This window comes from Canis lupus, chromosome 9 (assembly GCF_048164855.1).
Source record: "Canis lupus baileyi chromosome 9, mCanLup2.hap1, whole genome shotgun sequence".
Classification (NCBI taxonomy): Eukaryota; Metazoa; Chordata; class Mammalia; order Carnivora; family Canidae; genus Canis; species Canis lupus.
Window position 1 is genome coordinate 32392928 of NC_132846.1, and position 22399 is coordinate 32415326.

General features: G+C 37.7%; 2 protein-coding genes and 1 long non-coding RNA gene across 4 annotated transcripts in view; 1 reads left to right on the plus strand and 2 right to left on the minus strand.

The window, feature by feature from the left end:
* Positions 1–310, minus strand: part of WDHD1 (WD repeat and HMG-box DNA binding protein 1) — a 61935-nt gene extending 61625 nt beyond the window's left edge. The window contains exon 1 of one of the 2 annotated variants that reach the window (XM_072838647.1): positions 182–310. The gene's annotated coding sequence lies outside the window, so the exon portion shown is untranslated. Of the gene's footprint in view, positions 1–61 lie in introns of both variants that reach the window. The other variant, XM_072838646.1, reaches the window with a different exon arrangement.
* On the plus strand, positions 301–19625 carry SOCS4 (suppressor of cytokine signaling 4). Its single transcript, XM_072838650.1, has 2 exons — positions 301–637; positions 13408–19625. Exon 2 carries the CDS (start codon positions 13500–13502, stop codon positions 14820–14822), a length of 1323 nt encoding a protein of 440 aa, XP_072694751.1. The 5' UTR covers positions 301–637; positions 13408–13499; the 3' UTR covers positions 14823–19625.
* On the minus strand, positions 18602–22291 carry LOC140639995 (uncharacterized). Its single transcript, XR_012036650.1, has 2 exons — positions 21914–22291; positions 18602–20427 (listed from the first exon to the last, which is right to left on the minus strand). It is a non-coding gene; the product is annotated as an uncharacterized lncRNA (long non-coding RNA).
* Between the last annotated feature and the right edge of the window lie 108 nt (positions 22292–22399).

Below are 22399 nucleotides of genomic sequence, written 5' to 3' on the forward strand. Positions count from 1 at the left end.
TTAAAGGTAAGGAAAGACGGCGGCTGAAGGGGAAGAAGGGAAGTTAGTCTCCCGGCGATACCTTTTCCCCCACCCGAGCGGCACAAACGAGATACAGCAGAGGGTCTGTCAGACGATAAACCGGGAAAAGGACACGCTTCTCTTCAGTGCGCGGACACCGGCACCTGGAAAGGGGACTCACCGAGCCCACCGAGCTCCACCACTGAGGAAAGGCGCGCTGCAGGCGCCCGCGCAGGGCCGCTTCCCGCGCTCCGACGTGCTCGCTGCACTGCGCCTGCGCCCGCTCGCCCACGCCCAGCGACGGGCGGGACCGAAGTCGCAGGGTGATGGCGTCAGCCGCGCGCCGCGTGCAAGGGAAAAAGCCGGTTGCTGGGGGAGTGAGGAAGAAAGGGAGGGTGTCGAACACGGAAGTGATGGCAGCGCCTTGGGAGCAGGTGGAGGCGGTGACCGCAACGAATGAGACGGGAATTCTGAGGCGAGGGGTGGGGGCTTGCAGAAAGACATCCTCCTTTTAGGACCTACCTGAGGTGCAGGAGTGGCTGGGCCTCCCTTCTCCACCTTAGAGAGCACCCCGAGTGACGGCGATGGTGATGGCGGCAGTTCCTCGCACAGCCCCAGTCAAGCTGCGCTCTGAGAGGTGAGTGGGGGGAAGGGTGGTTGCTTCCCGGCCTCGCGGATTAGGGTCTGCTGTCACCTTCCAGGCTCCCTAACACGCAGCCATATCCGAGTCCCTGACCAAGTCCAGCTCCTCCTTGGGGCCCTGTTACAGAATGAAGTCTTTGAGCATCTTGTTCTCGAGGAGAACGAGACCCTTCCCAAACCTTTAATCTTGGCATCCTTCGTGCCTTCACCTTGTCGTTTCTATAGAGATAAAAAAAAAAAAAAAAAAAAGAGGGAAGACTTTAATCTCAGTTCTCAGTTCCTGGAGGTATGGCTTGCACGTTAATGATTGTTGGGGGTGGACGTATATCCCTTAAGAAGAAAGTAACTTGGATTTCCCCGTTCAGACCCCACCTAAAATTCACTGAAGTACGTATTTAGATCTAAAAGAAGAGCCAGAACTAAAGCATATGGTTGAATGCTTCGTTCGCTCCTTATAATCTCAACGAAGGTCTTGGCCATTAAGTTTATGTCCCCATGTTCTTCCATGTTGGCAGACCGGTGTCTGATGAATACCTTCACGGTGACATATTTGTGTGGTACCCATCTTCTAGTCTGCATCAGACACCAGTTTATGAATAAGTGGGACGTTTTTCTGTCCTAAACATTTCCCCATTGTTTTTCAATCTAGTTCCCATTGTGAAAAGTTGCACAGTTACACAAACGGTGCTATTGTTCTTACAGTCTTGGCATTGTGTGAAAGTTGTTTTGAGTACTAGGGTTCCAATTAGACTTCCTAGATACTTAAATTTGGTACATTAATGAAGAGGAAGAATGATTGGCTGAAAATGAGCTTGGGATTTGTGGAAAAATAGCCAACCTATTGTGGATTTCCCACAACAGCAAAAGATACCGGAGATGATTCTTTCTGAGTGATTTAATTTTATTTGAAGATCATTCATTAATTTTTAGATAGACTGATTTGTAATTTTTTAATCCGAGTGAAGATCCCTGGATAAGACGATGGGATTGAAGATGAACTCTGATAACATTTGTCTATTATCTTGATGAGATTTCAAGGTAGTACTATTCACAGCTTAGCATAAGAAGGATCTGTAAATTGGAACAAGAGTTATGGATATTAAATGCCCTGTGACATCTATAACACAATATGACTTAAAACTATGAATGGTGTCTATATTTCTCTCCCTTCACTCTGCCTTAGCAATCAAGCCGTTTGATCCACAGGTTAAAGAAAAATTCCCTTCACAAATTAAACATGTATGGAAAGAGCTTGGGCCTTAGAGTTGAACAGCCCTAGGTTTTATTTTTCGCTCTGACAGTTATTCATTATATGACCTTGACTATGCTTTACTTTTTCTGGATATCAGATTCCTTATCTCTAAAATGGAGATACCTACTTCCATCAATTATTAGTTATGGTATATAGGAGAAATTCATGGATGTATAAAACTGATTGTTACTAATATCCTGTGTTATTAACAGGGTACTTTGGGTGGATACTTAGTGCTTTTGTTTAAAATAGAGGGGTTTTTTTTTTATCATTATCCTGTAAAAGTTTTCAAGTATTAAAAGATATATTCTTACTTTTGCTAGTATGTTTTCACAATTATATTTCTCTTTCAGTCAAATGCCGATAAATTTTAATGTCAATGAGTTCATGGTCTTGATGGAAACAGACATTCAAACAACATGTACAAGATAGTGTGGTAATGAAATGCATGTAACTTAAATGTCAGCAAAATTATATGGTTATTTAGAATAGCATAGCCTTAAAAAAAAATCCATTGCAGCTGTTACTGTTCTGGCTGTCAAAATTTTCCAAATGGATTTCTTTATCTTTAACAGTGTGTATCTCATAGGAGTGGGTAGCTGAATGAACTCACTGAAAATGACAGCAAGGTCACAGTTTAAATTGCCATGAAGATTAGTTAGCTCTGCTCTGTTGCAACCATTTATAGGACGCTTACGCTCACAAATACTGTTCTCAAGGGCAATAGGGTGAGAAAACATGATTACCATTTTGGTGATGAGTATTATCTACATCGTATACTCTTAGAGATTCAGTTTATCTAAAAAGCATTTCAGTATTGCCTATGGAAGGAGTTTAAAAAATACTTTTTCAATGAAATGTGTACTTGACGTAAAAATCACTAACTATGTGAAAGATAAGGGTGGAAGAGAGGTAAAATGACCGAGAGGGACACCTGGGTGGCTTATCAGTTAAGTGTCCTGATTTCGGCTCTGTTTGTGATCTCATGAGTCATGAGACTGCGCCCCAGGTGAGCTCCTCACTGGGCATGGAGCCTGCTTAAGATTCTCTCTCTCAAAAAAAGAAAAGGATTCTCTCTCTCCCACTGCCTTCCCCACCCTTGTCTGTCTTAGGCGTGTGTGTGTTCCCCCTCTCTCTAAAAAAATAAGAATAGAATATAAATGAGGAGAACAGAGTATTGAAGAAAATAATATTGAAGGCAGTTTAGAAATCTGAAAATTTGTGTATCTCTGAAAGTGTATTGAGAGTTACTGTTTATTTTTGGAGTAAATAATACTTGCATATATGTAAACTTCTCAAGGTATAAAAGGCGGTAAAGTTCTATTCCCAGCTATCCAGTTCTTGTGGCTAAAGACAGCCACAGTATTTGATTGTGTTGTTACATAGATAGTGGATCCTTACACAGCAAGAGAGATATAATCACTCTTTTATTGATAAAGAAACCAAGACTCAAAGAGGTTGTAGTTTGTCCAGTCACACTCCTACCAACTGTCAAAATGAGAAGTAGAGCACAGGTCTTTTACCATCTGATTCTAGGTAGTCTACCATACTGCTGTTCCATTTCATAACTGTTGCCATAAAACTAGAAATTTAGTAAAACACATCAGGACATTAAAGCTTTTTAAGTCTAGAATCCCCTTATACTAGTGTGTTAAAACTTGAATAGGTAAAACTTGTCACCCAAGCTTAAATATAAGCATGTGTAATTATTATAAAGCAATAGAAAGAATAATCTATAATCAGTTAAAAAAAACTTTACCTACTCTTTCTGTTGAAATCTGTATTTACTAAGTTAGCTTGCAAGAAACTACATATTTTAATAATTAGAGGTTTTGGTTATTTACACCCATAATATTTGTAAAGAATTTAAATTTTTTTAACCTTTTAAAAAGACAGTGTTTAATATCAGGAGTAATACAAAGTGCTTTATGATATGAAGCCTCCTCAGCCTCAGATTTTCAAGCCTTATATGTGGCCTTTGTTTCCTCTTGTTCCTTTTTTAAAAATTTTTGCTACTTTCCCACCTCTCATTTTTAGAAATTTCTACATGAAAAGTTCTGAGTACTACTAGAAAGTAGCTAATACGCATTTTCATTAATATATGCTATTTTCATACATCTTATTCCTGGAACTAAAACATAAGGCAGCTGGCATTATCCAGATTTTACAATGTGAAAACTGAAGTTAAATGAGATTTTAAAATCAGGTAATATGATTAGTACGTGACAAAGTCTGAATTTTAGCCCATGTTTGATGATTTAACCTTTCATGCTATTTCATCTGCACCATGCTTCATTTTTAAATATAGTGTAGTAAAAAACTAGATTGTTAATTTTTATAGTTGTTTAAAACATTAAAATTTTCTCTTTAGACTAAATTACTCTTACAAGGAAGTAGACCAAAATGTCTAAATTGATTGCCTTTAGGTAATTGAACTACAGTTTTTCCCCTCCTCCCTTTTAAACTTATCTAAATGTTCTGTATATTTTTTACTGAGCATATATTGTTTTTTATAATTAAAAAATTACAAACTGGAAAGAAAATGAATCTCCTTAATCTAGTTTATTCCCTAAAAGTTAAAATCATATATCTTAAATATTCTGGTTTCTAAGATTCTTTTAAGGTCCTTCCATTTTTAAAAAGCCAGCTATTAGTTTTCTGTTCTCTCTTCACTCGAGATTAACCTTCTTTGGTGATAGGTTCCTGAACATTTCTCTTTGGCATGGTCACGGAATGGACAATCATCTAAATATTAGCCCAAGTTAATACTCCCCCTAAAGTTTGCTCCAAAAGGATTTCTATGAGCTAAATACAGGAAATTATGGCTTAAGCAGGCTTCTTAACTGAAGAACCTCTCAGAACCTTTTGCAAAATATGCATTGTAATATTTCAGAGGGAAACCATTCCTATATTTGTTTAATAAGGAAACCCCTATCTCTCTAGAATATGTATTAACACCTTTTAGAACTAGTGCCCACTGGCATAAGCAAACTATAATTGGAAAAGTAAGTGGAGAGTGTGGGGAGAAGGAGGATGTAGTGGTACTAATCAGTAATTCCTTTTTATGTTTGTTTTTTAATCCAGTTAAGTCCCACGAGCCCTGACGTGGTAGCGTGAAAATAGGAGATACTAACATATTTACTGGAAAATGAAACTGTATTGCTCTTGTTATGAGGGGGAAAAAACAACATGTTTTTAGTTCAGAGATTCTTTTCATATGATCAAACCCGGTTTTATATTTTTCCTTAACATTTCAAGGAATTCATCTGCCAATATCCAGTATATTCCATTCGTGGGCTCTAAATGTCTCCACAGAATTCTCCTCAAGTATCAGACTATGATCAAATGTTAAGTAAGGACTATGACCCATAGAATCCAATTCAAATATCACAAACTATGATCAGAGTGCTTTCAGGGAGTTTTGGGACACATAATAGCAGGTAAACTTTGGAATTGTGGATTTGGTCAGGAAATTCCTAGGAGTAATAATTTAGTTATAAATTATTTATGTAGTGTAATAAATAATTATTTTAGTATCAAATGTATTTTAATTTGGTATTTACATGAATTCTGGTCTTAGATATGCATCAGCATTTTAGATAAAGTAGTCATCCAATGAATAATTAATATATACGGTAATGCTCTGGTAGAGAATTACTAAAGAATTACCCAACCTCATAGAGAATACAGTGACATTTCCAGATAGATGAAGTTTAATTTTTGGCCTTTTTTTTTTTTTTTCTAGGCTCCATGCCCAACATGGGCCTTAAACTCATGACTCTGAGATTGAGAGTTCCATGTTTACCTACTGAGCCAGCTGGGCGTCCCTCATTATTGGCTTTTTAATAGTTTTCTCTAGGAATCTTGAATTAACATCACCTATCTGGCTTTATGCAATAGAACTAATTAGGGACGCCGGGGTGGTTCAACGGTTTAGCGCCTGCCTTTGGCCTGGAGTGATCCTGGAGTCTGGGAACCAGTCCCACATTGGGCTCCCTGCATGGGGCCTGCTTCTTCCTCTGCCTATGTCTCTGCCTCTCTCTGTGTCTCTCATGAATAAATAAGTAAAATCTTTAAAAAAAAAAAACAAAAAACAGTAGAACTACTTAAATGTTATTTAAATCTTGTGTTAGTAGAATGGCCATGTTGGATATGTTGGATATTCATTCTCGGTTCACTGTCCTTGGCAATTGGTGGTAGAATCTGGGAAGAGATAGCTACTGGGAATCTGGGAACTTTCTTTCTTGAAAATAGCTTTTATATAAATTTGCTTTTGAGATATTTGCCTCTTGCTCAGTAAGAAATAATAATTTTTTTAAAAGATGTCACTGTTTACTCCCCAGAGCAATGTAATTTAGCTGCCTTCATAAAAAATTAATTATTGAATCAAGAGCCAAAGCAACCTTCTCCCAAGTGATGTGTTCCCCTCTTTAAAAAAAAAAATAAAAAAAAAAATAAAAAGCTTTGTAGTTACTGGCAAAGATCTTTGATTTGTCAGCACCTTTTAAAGTATCATCTTAGATTTCTATACTACATAAAAATAATAGTAAAGCCACTTTCTTATCACTGTATTTTTTTCTTCCTCATTTATAAAGTTTGTAAAACTCCAAGAACTAATGATAGGCTATTTGAAAGGATTCATTCAGATTCAGAACTCAACACTTTTTTTTTTTAATTGAGATTTTTTTTTTTTAAGATTTTATTTATTTATTCATGAGACACAGAGAGAGAGAGAGAGAGGCAGAGACACAGGCAGAGGGAGAAGCAGGCTCCTTGCAGGGAGCCAATATGGGACTCCATCCCGGGACTCCAGGATCAAGCCCTGGGCTGCAGGCGGCGCTAAACCGCTGAGCCACCCAGGGATCCCCCTTGCGTAAGTTTAGATGCAAACATAACAGATATACTTGGCAAGGCTTACCAACTTGTATATAATAAGTATTAATCATTTACTTATAAATTATTTATGTAGTGTAATAAATATTTGGATGATCAAATTACTGTACCACCCAGGCTCCCCATGAACCATTTCTAGTAAACTGGCTTGGGACGCCTGGGTGGCTCAGTGGTTGGGCACCTGCCTTTGGCCCAGGTCGTGATCCTAAGATCTGGGATTGAGTCCGGCATTGGGCTCCCTGGAAGGAGCCTGCTTCTCCCTCTGCCTATGTCTCTGCCTTTCTCTCTCAGTCTGCGTGTCTCATGAATAAATAAATAATCTTTAAAAAAAATAATAAACTGTCTTATGTCCTTTAATAAAATTATATCTAATATGTTTCTTTTTTTTAATTTATTGATTACTTAATACATTTAGGCTCTGAACAGAGTACTTTACATACATTATTTCATTTAATCCTCAACAGCCGAATGAAATAGATAGCATCAATATCTCTGTTTTTACAGATGAAAAAAAAACTGAGGTTTCACATCAAATGGCGAGTATCAGATAAACTGGACTCAAACTGTACTGCAGGGGTGCCTGAGTGGCTCAGCGGGTGAGCATCTGCCTTCAGCTCAGGGTATGATCCCGAAGTCCCAGGATCAAGTCTGCATCAGGCTCTCCACAGGGAGCCTGCTTCTCCCTCTGCCTGTGTCTCTGCCTCTCTCTCTGTGTCTCTCATGAATAAATAAATAAAATCTTAACAACAACAAAAAACAACGCTATACTGCTTAATGGCTGCCATTATTGTGCTGTGAAACTGCATCCTTGTCATATACATGCATAGAGATACTAAAAATGTTAAAATGGTTACAGCTGGATGGTAGGATTATGCATAATTTGGGTTTTTTTTTTATAACTTAAGCTTAGTTTGAATTAATCATGATAAGTATGAATTACTGTTGTTTATGTTCATCAAAATGATATATGCACCCAAGTTAAAAATTAAGTTGAAAGCTTAGGGAAGATAAATTCTACAGTCCTACCAATTCCGAAGGCATCTATGTCGAATCTTTTAACTGTTTTTCCAATATTTACCTTTATATTTCTAAATCATATGCTTATTATTTCTTGATTCGTCGATTACCAGACATTATCACTTGAGTTCCTTTTATGATAGATGAGAAATTATCTTTTAGTCTCCTTCCTTTCTTTCCATTTTCTTATTGCATTTGTATCACAGTTTTGGTGAATATGTAAATGTCATTCATTGCTGAGCCAAGTATTTTACAACTTTATTTTCTTTCTTGTCTAACTCTTGAATTTTTGTGTAATTAAGAATTACCTGATTCTCTTTTCTCATTCTTCTCAATTGAATTTTCCAGAAGTCAGTTCTTTTTTTTTTTTCTTCAAAACCTTCCACCTTGGAGCCAATGGCCCTGTATGGTTATATGCTCTGAATACCATGTTGTCTAGAAACTTTTCTTCTTCGACATCTTAAGAATTCACATTTCCTCTCTCTTGTGTTAAATATCTTATTTTCTGCATTATGTCTTTTGCTGTGGGTACACTTTAATTTTATTTTATTTTTTTTTTTTAATTTTATTTATTTATGATAGTCACATAGAGAGAGAGAGAGAGAGGCAGAGACACAGGCAGAGGGAGAAGCAGGCTCCATGCACCGGGAGCCCGATGTGGGATTCGATCCCGGGTCTCCAGGATCGCGCCCTGGGCCAAAGGCAGGCGCCAAACCGCTGCGCCACCCAGGGATCCCACACTTTAATTTTAGAAGACTATATATCGGGCAGCCCGGGTAGCTCAGTGGTTTGGTGCTGCCTTCAGCCCAGGGCGTGATCCTGGAGACCCGGGATCGGGTCCCATGTTGGGCTCCCTGCATGGAGCTTGCTTCTCCCTCTGCCTGTGTCTCTGCCTCTCTCTTTCTGTCTCTCATGAATAAATAAATAAAATCTTAAAAAAAAAATAGAAGACTATATATCTTCTAGTATGAGGTAAAGTTGTTGATGCTTTGCATGTGTGAAAATTTCTTTATCTTCATATTTGAATGGTAATTTGGCTGATTATTTCTTCAAAGTTGGAACTAGCCTCTAGCTTCCAAAACTAGCCTCTAGCTTCCATAGTTACTGTTGAGAAACCAGATGCCATTTATTTGTAGTCCTCTATGACTTTTATTCCCTCGGGAAGATTTTTTTTAATTTTCACATATTTTTTGACTTGGATAGCACAACATCTACTCTCTTAACTTAAGTATCTCCCCTTTATCTCTACGGTTCTAAAATTTTAGAACAATGTAACTGTATTTTTCCCCAATTGTGCTGGGTACTCCGTGGACTCTTTCAGTATAGAAGCTCATGTCCTTCAGTTCTGGGAAATTTTCTAATATAGTTTCTTTTTTAATTTCCCCCCTTCATTTTATTATTTTCTATGAAATGTCTGTATCAATCGTCTAGTTTTCTTACCTTTTCTAATTAACCATTTTTTCCCATTTCCTGTTATTTCCTCAATTTCTTCTCCAACTTTCCTGTGGACTATTTTATTTCTGTGACCATATTTTTATTTTTTTTAAGGTTTTATTTATTCATGAGATGCACACCAAGAGAGAGGAAGAGACATATAGGCAGAGGGAGAAGCAGGCTGCCCGTAGGGAGCCCGATGTGGGACTTGATCCTGATACCAGGATCACGCCCTGAGCCAAAGGCAGACGCTCAACCGCTGAACCACCCAAGCATCCCGTATTTTTAATTTACAAAATTTTCTTAATCTCTGATTGTCCCAAACTCCTCTTACTCATTCATAGGTGTAATATCTTCTCTTAACTTGGAAGAAATCAGTTTATTTTCTGCTCTTTTTGTGGTTCTTGTTTTTCTCTAAGTATTTTTTTAATGTTTTGGCCTCTGCTGTTGTTTATATTAGACACTTTCCTCAAAAGTCTGATGACCTATGACCATTCATATTCTGGAGTGAATAAAGCACAACAATGCTGCCTGACAGCTGTGTGTGAGTAGGTGGGGCTTGTGGCTGGCAAGCTTTTCTCCATGCTTGGGTGATTATTCCAGGTTTGTGGGTTATTGGTGTTTTTATTCATTCATTTATTTTGAGAGAGAGAGCTCATGCAGGGGAGGGGCAGAGGGAGATAGAGAATCTCAAGTAGACTCCCCACTGAGCATGGAGCCTGGTGAAGGGCTTGATCTCACAACTCTGAGATCATGACCTGAGTCAAAATCAAGAGTCAGACGCTCAATCAAGAGTTGGGATCCCTGGGTGGCGCAGCAGTTTGGCGCCTGCCTTTGGCCCAGGGCGCGATCCTGGAGACCCGGGATCGAATCCCACGTCAGGCTCCCGGTGCATGGAGCCTGCTTCTCCCTCTGCCTGTGTCTCTGCCTCTCTCTCTCTGTGTGTGTGACTATCATAAATAAAAAAAAAAAAAAAAAAAAAGAGTGGGTCGCTCAACCAACTGAGGCACCCAGGCCCTCCCTCCCAGCTTTCTATTGTAGGAGTCCCAACTGTCAGTATCTAGAGTTCTTTTCTTTTTGACCATTCTATTTTTTTCAGCAAAGTATCTTTTAGTCCCTTATTAAGAGCTATAAATATGGCTACCAGAGTTCTGGGAGCTGGCTGGGAGAAGGAAGTAAGAACTTACACGATTTTAGTCCCAAATCTCTCTTCTACCCTCTCTCTATGTCTGGTATTCAAAGTCCTAGCCTCTCAGTTTAGTTTCTCCAACTGATAAATATCCCATCTCCTCTAAGTGTAGGAATAAGAACTGGAGAAATCCAGCTGTACTTATGCATATTTTCAGCCTGCTTCTCCATTTTCCACCCTGTTCTCCACCCACATTTTCTGTATCATCTGGTACCTTTGGGTCCTGGACTTTGCATACTCTGTTGGCTTGCTTCTCATCCATGTCACCTCTGTGCCTAGTGTTACCCGCCTCTCTGATGCTGAGTTATTTACTGCTCCTCCATTCATACTCTGTTTTCATATTTTGTGATTTAGGTTATAGACACCTCCTAGTCTCATGGATGTTATGATTGTGTTTTTATTTCTCATTTTTCCTTGTTCTGGGTTGACTTTTTGGGAGGATAGAACAAAAAGATTTTCACTTGGCCATTTCAAACCAGTCAATTATTTATTTTATAATCAGAATAAAAAAGCTATTTTCAAAAAAAAAAAGCTATTTTCATTTTAAGGGGAAATGAAGTTATAATAAAAAATTTAGTAATGGAAAGTAGCAGGTGTAGTGCCTAAAGGAAGCATTAGAAGCACTAAAGGATTTTATAGGAGATTTGTTATTGAAGGCAGAGAGAATTTGAAAGAGAAAAACTGAAGCAGGCCCTGGTAAAGGTGGGAATGTCATCAGGAACAGAGAGAGCGAGCTTATCTCTGATAATAGAAGTGAAGGAAGAAATGATACAATGTAGAGATAATAAGCAAGATGAGGGAGCTCATATCCAGTGGAGTAAAGTTGGTCATAGAGTTTAACAAACTGTTATTTTGCTATTTTTTTTAGTAAATTACCAGGCATTTCAAATCTTTTTTTTTTTTTTAATATTTTTTTTATTTATTTATGACAGTCACACACAGAGAGAGAGAGAGAGGCAGAGACACAGGCAGAGGGAGAAGCAGGCTCCGTGCACCGGGAGCCTGATGTGGGATTCGATCCCGGGTCTCCAGGATCGCGCCCTGGGCCAAAGGCAGGCGCCAAACCGCTGCGCCACCCAGGGATCCCAGCATTTCAAATCTTATATATTTTTCACAACTGAATAAAAAAAGTAGAAAGTGTGTAGTATTCTTCAGCCTACTTTGTTGTTTCTTGTTTATTTTTGCTCAGTAGAACTTGGTCAACAAACAGCCAAAGCATAATGTTGAATATAATTTTGGTATAATAAGTAATGATATGTCTTCCAAAATTAGATTTAAAAATATTTTTCCCTATGGATTTTAAATGAGTATATACTAGTGAGCTCACTAAATCAAAATAATCTGTATAATCGCCAGGTGCTATTCAGTTTTAGAAATGGAGTTTTTTTTTTTTTTTTTTTTTTTTAGAAATGGAGTATTTTATTTGGCAAGTCTAATTAATTAGTTCACACTTTTAAGTACTTGCCAATCATTTGCTACTACAGTTGCTTATTTCAAATCCTCTTGCTTTGAAAATGCATTCAGATGGCTCTAAACATTTACTTGACTTTTGGGATTATAATGTTCCTCTGACATAATCAGAAACTTAATCATAATCAGCATGCTGAGTGAGACTGATTTTCTCAGTCTCCAAATTCAAGTTTCATTTGTAAAATGTTTGAGGTTATAGAATCCTAACCCCCAATTCTGGGCTTAAATCTTACTCCACCTAAGAATAGTTAAGTTAATCCCATTTACAACCTATCATCACTATTTGTCTTAATAAAACTCTATTTCACATTGTAAATTCTAGCATATCTAGCCAACTTCAAAGGAAAGTCATTGCCCTATAGAAATTTATTTGCTTGTTTCTCAAAATTACCAAGAAAAACACAAGAGTGTGTATGTGAAATAACAAATTTTTATCCGATTCCATGTTTTCTAAAAACTGCATAAACTGAGAGTGAAGTTGACCAATTACTGAAATGAGTTGTCAAAACTGCATTGGGAATTTTTGCATGGCATTCCTGCTGTTCAGTGGTGATTATTTAATAAATACTCTTTTTTTATTATTTAATAAATTCTTAACAGCTTTTGTAACTTAAAGTTTATATTTTCAATCAATAGAAAACAACACAAGGAGAGGGAAGTAAGGAACCACTACAGGGTAGTATTTCTCAAACACCAAGTCATATATTTCTCACTGTCTCTTACAACAATTCACTGACTGGTCTGCTGTGAAATAAAAATAAAGAAAGGAGAGATTAGTAGAAGATACACCTCAAGACTAGAAATTGTTTACATTTTGAGCATACAGTTGGGCTAAGAGAGGAGGCCTCGCTTTCTAATCTACATTGAAAATTAACTGTGGGAAAGAATTCAGATTCTTGACTCCCGGGTACTATGAAATTATTAGTATGTAGTAAAGCAGATCATTTAAGTGAAAACAAAATATTTTGGAACTACCTTCCAACATATCCAATACTCTTATCTTGTTCATATGCTAATTATGCTTTTTCATCTTATGTCTGATTGGGGCTTAATATGTAAAACTATATGTGCAAAATGAATGACAGTTGGACACCTGGGTGGCTCATTTGGTTAACCATCTGACTTTTTTTTTAATATTGTATTTATTTATTCATGAGAGAGAGAGAGGCAGAGAGACAGGCAGAGGGAGAAGCAGGCTCCCCGAAAAGAGTCCAATGTGGGACTCGATCCTGGACCCCTGGATAAGGACCTGAGCCAAAGGCAGATGCTCAACTGCTGAGCCATCCAGGCATCCCGAGCATCTGACTCTTGATTTTTGGCTCAGAACATGGTCTCAGGGTCATGAGATCAAACCCTGTATCAGACTCCACACTGGGCATGGAGTCTGCTTGGGATTTTCTCTCTTCCTCTTCCCTTCCCCTGCTCACACACTCTCTTTCTCTTCTCTCTTTAAAAAAAAAAAAAGTGAATGACAAATGACTAGTGTGTTTTGTTTTGTTTGTTTTTTTAGATACATCCAGAGAGTGCCCAGAAGAATCTTCCTGCTGGAAAAACTGAAAAAGCAGTATTTATAACACTGGAATTTGCAGATAATTTGTTAAAATGGCAGAAAATAGTGAAAGTAATAGCAAAAATGTAGATGTAAGGCCCAAAACTAGTCGAAGTAGAAGTGCTGACAGAAAGGACGGTTATGTGTGGAGTGGAAAGAAATTATCTTGGTCAAAAAAGAGTGAAAGTTGTTCAGATGCTGAAACAGTGAATGCTATAGAGAAAACTGAAATTCCTTTAAGGAGCCAAGAAAGGAAGCACAGCTGTTCATCCATTGAGTTGGATTTAGATCATTCCTGTGGGCATAGATTTTTAGGCCGATCTCTTAAACAGAAACTGCAAGATGCTGTGGGGCAGTGTTTTCCAATAAAGAATTGTAGTGGTCGGCACTCTTCAGGGCTTCCATCTAAAAGGAAAATTCATATCAGTGAACTCATGTTAGATAAGTGTCCTTTCCCACCTCGATCAGATTTAGCCTTTAGGTGGCATTTTATTAAACGACACACTGCTCCTATAAATCCCAAATCCAATGAATGGATAAGCACAGACTTGTCTCAGAATGAATTGAGGGATGGTCATCTAAAACGAAGAAATGCAGAAGAAGAGGTAAACTGCTTCACACATACCAATGTTCAGCCCTGTGTCATAACCACCAACAGTGCTTCATGTAGAAGTGGTCCTGTGACTGGCTCTGTGATGAACCTGGTTTCAAATAACAGTATAGAAGATAGTGATATGGATTCAGATGATGAAATTATAACACTTTGCACAAGTTCCAGGAAAAGAAACAAACCCAAATGGGAAATGGATGAAGAAATCCTGCAGTTGGAAACACCTCCTAAGTACCATACCCAGATTGATTATGTCCACTGTCTTGTACCAGACCTCCTTCAGATCAATAATAATCCATGTTACTGGGGAGTTATGGATAAATATGCAGCTGAAGCTCTACTAGAGGGAAAACCAGAGGGTACCTTTTTACTTCGAGACTCAGCACAGGAAGACTATTTATTCTCAGTTAGTTTTAGACGCTATAGTCGTTCTCTTCATGCTAGAATTGAACAGTGGAATCACAACTTTAGCTTTGATGCACATGATCCTTGTGTCTTCCATTCTCCTGACATTACAGGGCTCCTAGAACATTATAAGGACCCGAGTGCCTGTATGTTTTTCGAACCCCTTTTATCCACTCCTTTAATTCGGACTTTCCCCTTTACCCTGCAGCATATATGCAGAACAGTTATTTGTAACTGTACAACTTATGATGGCATTGATGCCCTTCCAATTCCTCCTTCTATGAAATTATATCTGAAGGAATATCACTATAAATCAAAAGTTAGAGTACTCAGGATTGATGCACCAGAACAACAATGCTAGGAAAAGTGTAGGAATATGGGAATGATTATATACATATTTTCATTTAATATTTTATTTTTCTTATGTCACTTTGAATTTTTCTACAAGGACAGTTGAAATCCAAAATAAATCTCTGCCCTAAAGTTTACGTCTAGATCAGTTTATTTTTCTTATGATACATCAGTTGTTTAGAGTTATATACTAGGGGTTAATGAATATTTTTGACCAGGTGTTTTTTTTTTTGTTTTTACCAAATAGATCATATACTTACTTTTTTTTCTTAACTGTAATTTGCTTAAAATCCAGGGATATTTGAAATTTGGTAGGCATTACCAACACAGTTAAATCCATATTTTATACTTTTCTTTAAAAATAATCTGTCCTTTCCTACATGTACAATCCTCATTGCCATTGGCATTCCTGTACGTAAAATACAGTTTCCCCATCCCGCTTTTCAGACGCTGATCAGTAAAGTGGAGTGTGTTGTAATTCACAATCCATGCCAGTGTAGTAGAGTTTTGTAACAAATAGGGATGCTAAAGGTAACAGGGTGGTTTGAAACTAAACTTGAAGTGTTTTCATTTTAAATACTAACTATAAAGCAGTATTACTCAGTTTGATTAATCTGATGAGGAAGAATCAAATGAGAACATGACTTTTTGGAGGTGAATTTATTTTCTACACTGTAGCATGGCCACTTGTTCTTTTTGAGTAAGTCTTTTACTCAACCTAGATGAGTTGCTATCTTCAGAACAAATATTGTTCTTTCTCACTGGAAGCTTTAAAAATATAACACTATTAGTAACTAGTAGTTACTAACGTATTAAAGCAACTATGGTGTTTTTCTGTATTATGAACTGTTGCTTCTAATTAGCCTTTTTATAGACACTCTGAGCCTGTTATCTTGGGGAGATGCCACAGTTTTATAATCAGCCACAAATTTCTATTGGTAACCAAAGAGGACCTAAGTAGTCTTCATTATTTTAAAGTGAGCTTCACTAAAGATTCAAGAAGTAAACATGGAGCTGTTTTCTGAAAAACTTAATGTTGGTTTTGATTTTCAGGTTTCAAATAATTACTCCTATCTTCAGAATTCCATGTCTTTACTGTAGCTTCTAAAAAAGGAAAACATTTTGAGAGCTACATGCTTTAATGCCATACCGAACAATACTGGGCACTAGGAGTAATATTTTAAATTTACGATCCCAACACAGAAGCATTTTTAGAAACGTCATTATCCCTGTAAAATAAGGGTAAATGGAGTGGTATCCTGTCAAACTCTGCTTTTTTAAAGGGTCCGTGCATAATAAATTTCCTAGACAGTTTCTTCTGGTGAGCTATCTAACCCTTTGTACAAATTGGCATTTTTAATATCATAGTAGTTGATTTCTTGCTGCTAATTTAGGTCCAGTAGGAAGCTGCTTCTGCCTGGATTGAAAGAAATTTGACTCAACTTTCCAAGTTAGAATAGATGTTTCTTAAGTATCATTGCTTTTATGTTGAAGTAGCATTTCCCTTTCCTGCAGTTCTGTTGGTAGCATAAAGATGGAATTTTTCAGTAATAGCTTTAAAATAAATTTTTAGCAATTACAACAAAATTAAACCAAGAAAATCTGTTAACCATTTTCTAGGATTTTTTTTCTCAGTGATCTCAAGATTGTCTTGGTTCCAGTGAAGGGTAACTTAATTATGGCACCTATCTGTGGAGTAATGAGGCTCAGGATATCACTAACACCGATATCAGGATAAATATCTCTTCTAAAGATGATATTTCCCTTTTACAAAAGTGGAAAAGTCTCATACTACCTCATCTTTATTGTGACACTTTTGTAGATCACTGAGAAGCTTGTCTTATTTACCAATAAAACACTTCCTAAATATGCATTTTTTGGTGAAAGAACATTAATAGTATAGTAAGACTCTACCCATGATTATAGTTTTTTATCAGAATTTGATAATGAGACTTTCTGTTTCTGTGAAACAATTATTGTTTTAAATATTTTTCTTTTAAAAATAACTTTTTATCAGTACAGAAAAACCTAAGGGATGACTAGCTAACAAATATTCTGTTAAAGAGTAATTTTATAAAGAAAAATGAAATATAATTATGTTGTCTTTTATAATGGTAAAAATGTTTATATGAAAATCAAGATATAAGTAGCTTTTCATATATTCAAACTGGTTGCTTGTGGTATATTTTCTCTGGCTTTCTTATTTTTTCAACTTCAAGGTATTAATAGCTGTTAACATTTTCAAAATACTGCCATATATATCCTTGAAGTAGATGATCTAATAAATGAGAGCAGGGAAGAGACTCATTTATTCTGAAATGGTTTGTATTTTTCCTTTCATATTTGCTACAGTGAAAAGAAATCTGAAAGTAGAAGCATAAAGACTTGAGAATGGAATTGTTTACCATGAAGGAAAAAGAAAAGAGTAATAATAAATTAATTTTTAAGGCATTAAAAGATTGGAATTTAGAAAGGTTAATCCCTTTCTCTGACTTTGTGAGGACACATTTGGAAGAGCCTCCAGTATTCACAAACTAATTTTAAAAATGTAAAATATGTAATCATTGGAATATATAACTAAAGTGACTAAGTTTTGAGAGGAACATGAGGAAAGATTCAAATATATCTATAAATTTTGTAACTTAATGTTTGTGGGCATTTGAAAAGTATAAATTCCAGAGTTGGGAAAGCATCAGCATGGTGGAAATGTGTAGAGCTTATTGGTGAGAAAGGATGAAGCTAAAAGAAACAAGATAAAATATTAAAATTAAGAATTTAGGCATCACCTCAGGGAAGAGCCTTGACAGTGAAAGGGAACTACTTAATTGCTAATAGCTGGTCTGGACCAGACACTTAACTGCGCTTTGGGAATCATCCTGCACTAATCAGGAAATAAACTTGACTTTTATTTTTCTTAAGCTTTTTGGAACAACCCCACCACCACTACTATGCTTTTTTTTTTTTTTTTTTTTTTTTTTTTTTTTTTGAGCTATAGCATCTTGATTCATACTCCAATTCTTGAAATATGCTGAATAGGTTTCTTTTTTTAGATTCCTTGAGCATTTTTGTATTGAAGAATCCTATGTGATCTTTCTATAGCCATGCCATTCACTTAAATAATTCATAGAGAGAATGGTTTAATTTAAAGGAAGACCTAATAGGAAGAAGATTAAAGGAAGCTTTTAGTCAGCCTGTGGTTAGATTTATTGATTTGGTGAACAGAACTGTGTTCTTTCCTGAATTTCAGCTAATGGTCAAAGAATGGCTTTCACTTAAAGTTGTGACTTATTATAAATAATACAAAGAATGTCTTAGTAATTAGAAATCCTTTAAAAAGTAGAGTAAATGTGGCCAATAGAACTCATACAAATTCCATTTCTTTTTATAAGAAAAACACAAACCATTATCATTTATTCATGAGCCAAAGCCATTAAGAAGACAAATCAAGTTACCAGCTTCCTGTCTCTTTGAAGTTTGGATCATTTTATAGGCCTATGTAATAGGTTTCTTCCTATGAAACAAAAACCTTGAAACCTAATTCATAAATATACTCTAAGTTTTCATTTAAAAACTTTTGTCACTTTTAGCTATAACGAGTCAGATTATATATTAATTTTAGTAAATTTCACAGGAAAGTAGACAATTATTTCTGGAGACAGCACAGGGAGAACAATGTTTAAATCTACAAAAACCTGTGTGTTAAGTAATACCTAAATGAATAAAAGATTTTAAGTCAAGCAGACTATTGTTTCTATTTTGGAAAAAAAAAAAAAGATCTTTACAATTTGCTTTAACCATAATCAGTTTCAAATTTTATTTCTAAAGAATGAACAGAAAGCACAAAGTTCTTTTTTTTAATGACCTGCTAGAGGTAAGCAATGCTACAAAAGTCTGCCTATACCATTCTAATATATTAAGATATTGGGCACAATGGAGGTAACTTTTTAATGGATTGGCTTCTATGTAGAAATGTAGACTAATGAATAAAGCCCAATGGAAAGGGATTTGGGGCACATGAATCCTATTTCAAATATAAGCAATCTATTTTTGTTTAATTTTGAATAGATAATCCTAAATCTTGATCTTCATCTCCTAGCATATAAAATGTAGATAAATAATACTTGTGACTTGATTTCCTGAAGGCTAATTCTCCACTTAAGAGGTGACTATTAGAGCATACTTTTAAAGTAATTTCTGTAATTTCTTAAAAATAATGTGATGATAGATTTTCAAAGTATCCCCTTAGTAGACCCTGCAAATTCACATTCACTTCTGATAGTCTGTAATAGGCTTTCTTGGCTTGATTTGACGATAGAGATAACAGTACAATTTGGATTTATAGTTTAGACTCTGGAATTGGATGAACAATTGTAGTTTCCTCCTACCCTTAATAAGGTTTAGTAAAATTGATGTTTGCCTGTTATTTTAAAGTTGATTACATTTGCAGGAAGTAAAGATAATCACTTTTGCTGTGGTTATAATAAAATCTAAGCTTTCAGACTTAAAATAAAACTCACGGGGGTTTACTTAAATTATGCTGACTTTGCTAGGAGTGAGTGACTCAATTCTATGTAAGCCAAGTATGAACTTGATATATACTTGAATATACAGTTTAAGTAGTAATTTCACAAAGCTGTTAGTACTCTTGTCAGTTGGGCTTGTATGAATCCTCCTCTTACCCAAAAAGAAGTAGACTGTTTGCATTTTTATTTCTAATCCTGAAGTTGAATGTTTCTTCTTGGATGTGAGTTCAAATAAATTGATCTGAATAAATTTTCAATTCTTAATTAAAACTTCATACATAAAATCCAAAGGCTTTGTATATTGTTTTTAAAACATGGGCATCCCGGGTGGCTCAGCGGTTTAGTGCCGCCTTCAGCCCAGGGCCTGATCCTGGAGTCCGAGGATTGAGTCCCACGTTGGGCTCCCCACATGGAGCCTGCTTCTCCCTCTGCCTGTGTCTCTGACTCTCTCTCTCAAGAATAAATAAATAAAATATAAAAAAAAAAAAAAAAAAAACAAAAAGATAAAACATTGTGTGCCCTAGGGCTGCTGGGTGGCTCAGTCAGTTAAGCATCTGAATGAATTCTGCTCAGGTCATGATCTCTGGGTTATGGGATCAAGCTCTGCCTCTGGTTCTGCACTTGGGGTGGAGCCTGCTGAAGATTCTATCTCATCCTCTCTGCATGCTTGCTCTCTCTCTAGAAACAAAAAACACTATATCCAGACTTCGCACATTCAACTTAGAATCTAAAAAAGGTGGGGACATGAGTTAAGCATCGGACTTGGTTTCAGCTCAGGTCATGATCTCAGGGTCCTAAAAGCCCCACCAAACAGACTCTACTTGGGTTTCTTTCCCTCTCCCTCTGCCCTTCCTTTCCCCCACCCCTTCATTTTCACACTCTTTCAAATCTTTAAAAAAAAAAAAAAAATTTTTTTTAAACTGAAAATTTTTAAAAATCCAAATTACACGTTTTCTAATTTATAATACATTTTTTTGTCCGTTTAGTGTGTCAGTTTAGGTCTTCCAGAAGCAGATGCCAAGATGTGATTAAATGTGCAAGAGACTGAAGGAAGAAGATGTGGAAGTCTTCCTGTCACTTTGCAAGTCTGACCTACGTGAAAAATGCAAAGATTAGGTAGGGTGGGCTTCAGACTGCAGTGCAGTTATGAAAAGCTAGGTGGGGATTTAGTTACCAAGCAAAGGTTGACAAGGGCAGTCCACATGGGACAGGAATGGCCTAGCTCTAGAACTCAGCATGCTACTACTGGCTAAAAATATGGGAAAACGAGGCAGTCACCCTGATATGTCTGACCTGGACTAGGTGAAGTGAATGAGACAATTTGAGCGCAAAATATTTTTTACCCAAAACCTCAGCAATGAAAAGCAATATAACAATCAATTTGGGGATCCCTGGGTGGCGCAGCGGTTTGGCGCCTGCCTTTGGCCCAGGGCGTGATCCTGGAGACCCGGGATCGAATCCCACGTCGGGCTCCCAGTGCATGGAGCCTGCTTCTCCCTCTGCCTGTGTCTCTGCCTCTCTCTCTCTCTCTCTGTGACTATCATAAATAAATTAAAAAATTAAAAAAAAATTAAATAAATAAATAAATATTTTTAAAAAATTAATTTTAAAATCAGAAGGGGACCGAGGGTGGCTCAGTCAGTTAAGCATGATCCTTAGGGCTTCCGCCCAAGGGCTCAGGTCATGATCCCCTTTCTCTGCCGCTCTCTTTCAAATAAAATCTTAAAAAATAAAATCAGGGGCACCGGCAACTCAGTGGTTGAGCATCTGCCCAGGTTGAGCATCGTCATCCTGGGGTCTGGAGTCCTGGGATCAAGTTCTACATTGGGAATCCCAGCTCAGCGGGGAGCCTGCTTCTCCCTCTGCCTTTTTCTCTGCCTGTGTCTCATGAATAAATTTTTAAAAAATCAGAATTAAAACAACAACCTAATGAAAAAAGGTCAAGATTTTATTTTTTAGGATTTTATTCATGAGAGACACAGAAAGAGGCAGAGATATAGGCAGAAGGAGAAGCAGCAGGCTCCATACAGGAACCCGATGGGGGACTCGATCCCGGAATTCCAGGATCACCGCTCAGGCCGAAGGCAGACGCTCAACTGCTGAGCCACCCAGGCGTCCCAGGTCAAGATTTTAAATATAGTTTTACTGACGTCTGCTGACTCAGGATTCCTTATAGCTCCATAAGGCATTACAGATTCACTGCCTCCTGACGGCAGGGTAAGTTGTTCACACTAATGTCATTTTCCATAGACCATTTTTCCTGTCCAAAAATAGGTCTTCCCCAGGCTTGGGTATTTGCAGTTTCTCTATTGCCTCTTTTCCAGTAGGAGAAGTGTGGGTTCTGGTGGAGCATACCCAGGAATAAGTCTTCCTTTAAGACGTTTCTAATAAAATGCCCCTGCCCAGTGACCCACTAAGGGGTTACCCAAAGAAGCAAAATGTACTGATACCGCATATTTCTAGTGTAGTTTTACATATAAAAATCTATGTACATACTGTATGTATATACATTTTGCACACTATATAATTACGGCAGATTCCTTGACAGCCGGGGGAATGTGTCAATCATCCTACAGACCTGACCCAAAGTAGGTAAAGGTTCTTTCAAAGATGAACATGTGGGGCCCCCTTCCCCGTATCGCTCCTGTAGCGCTCCCCAATTTCGGCCCGAGGGCCGGGATTCACTGGTTGGCCGCATTCACAGCCAGCCGGCATCCAAGCCCGGCTGTAAAAATCTCTAAGCGTAGGAAATCCAGAAGCAGTCCTCAAACCAGTCCAGGAAACAAGCTAGCAGTTTCCGCCGAGGTGCCCAGAACGTCACTGGCTACAGGCATTTCCTCCGAGTGCTCAGAATTCCGGAAAACCGGGGAGCGGTCCTCCCTCCCGCGGGAGGAAAACAGCCGCCCCGGGGCGAGCCGGAGGAGCAGCCGCCCGGCCCCGCCCCGCCCCGCCCCGCCCCGCCCCGCCCCGCCCCGCCGGGCAGGCCGCAGTGCAGCGCGAAGCCTGCGGGGGGCGCCCGCGGCCGCACCCGGCCCGGGGAGGAGGGGGGAGAGCGCGCGGGGGC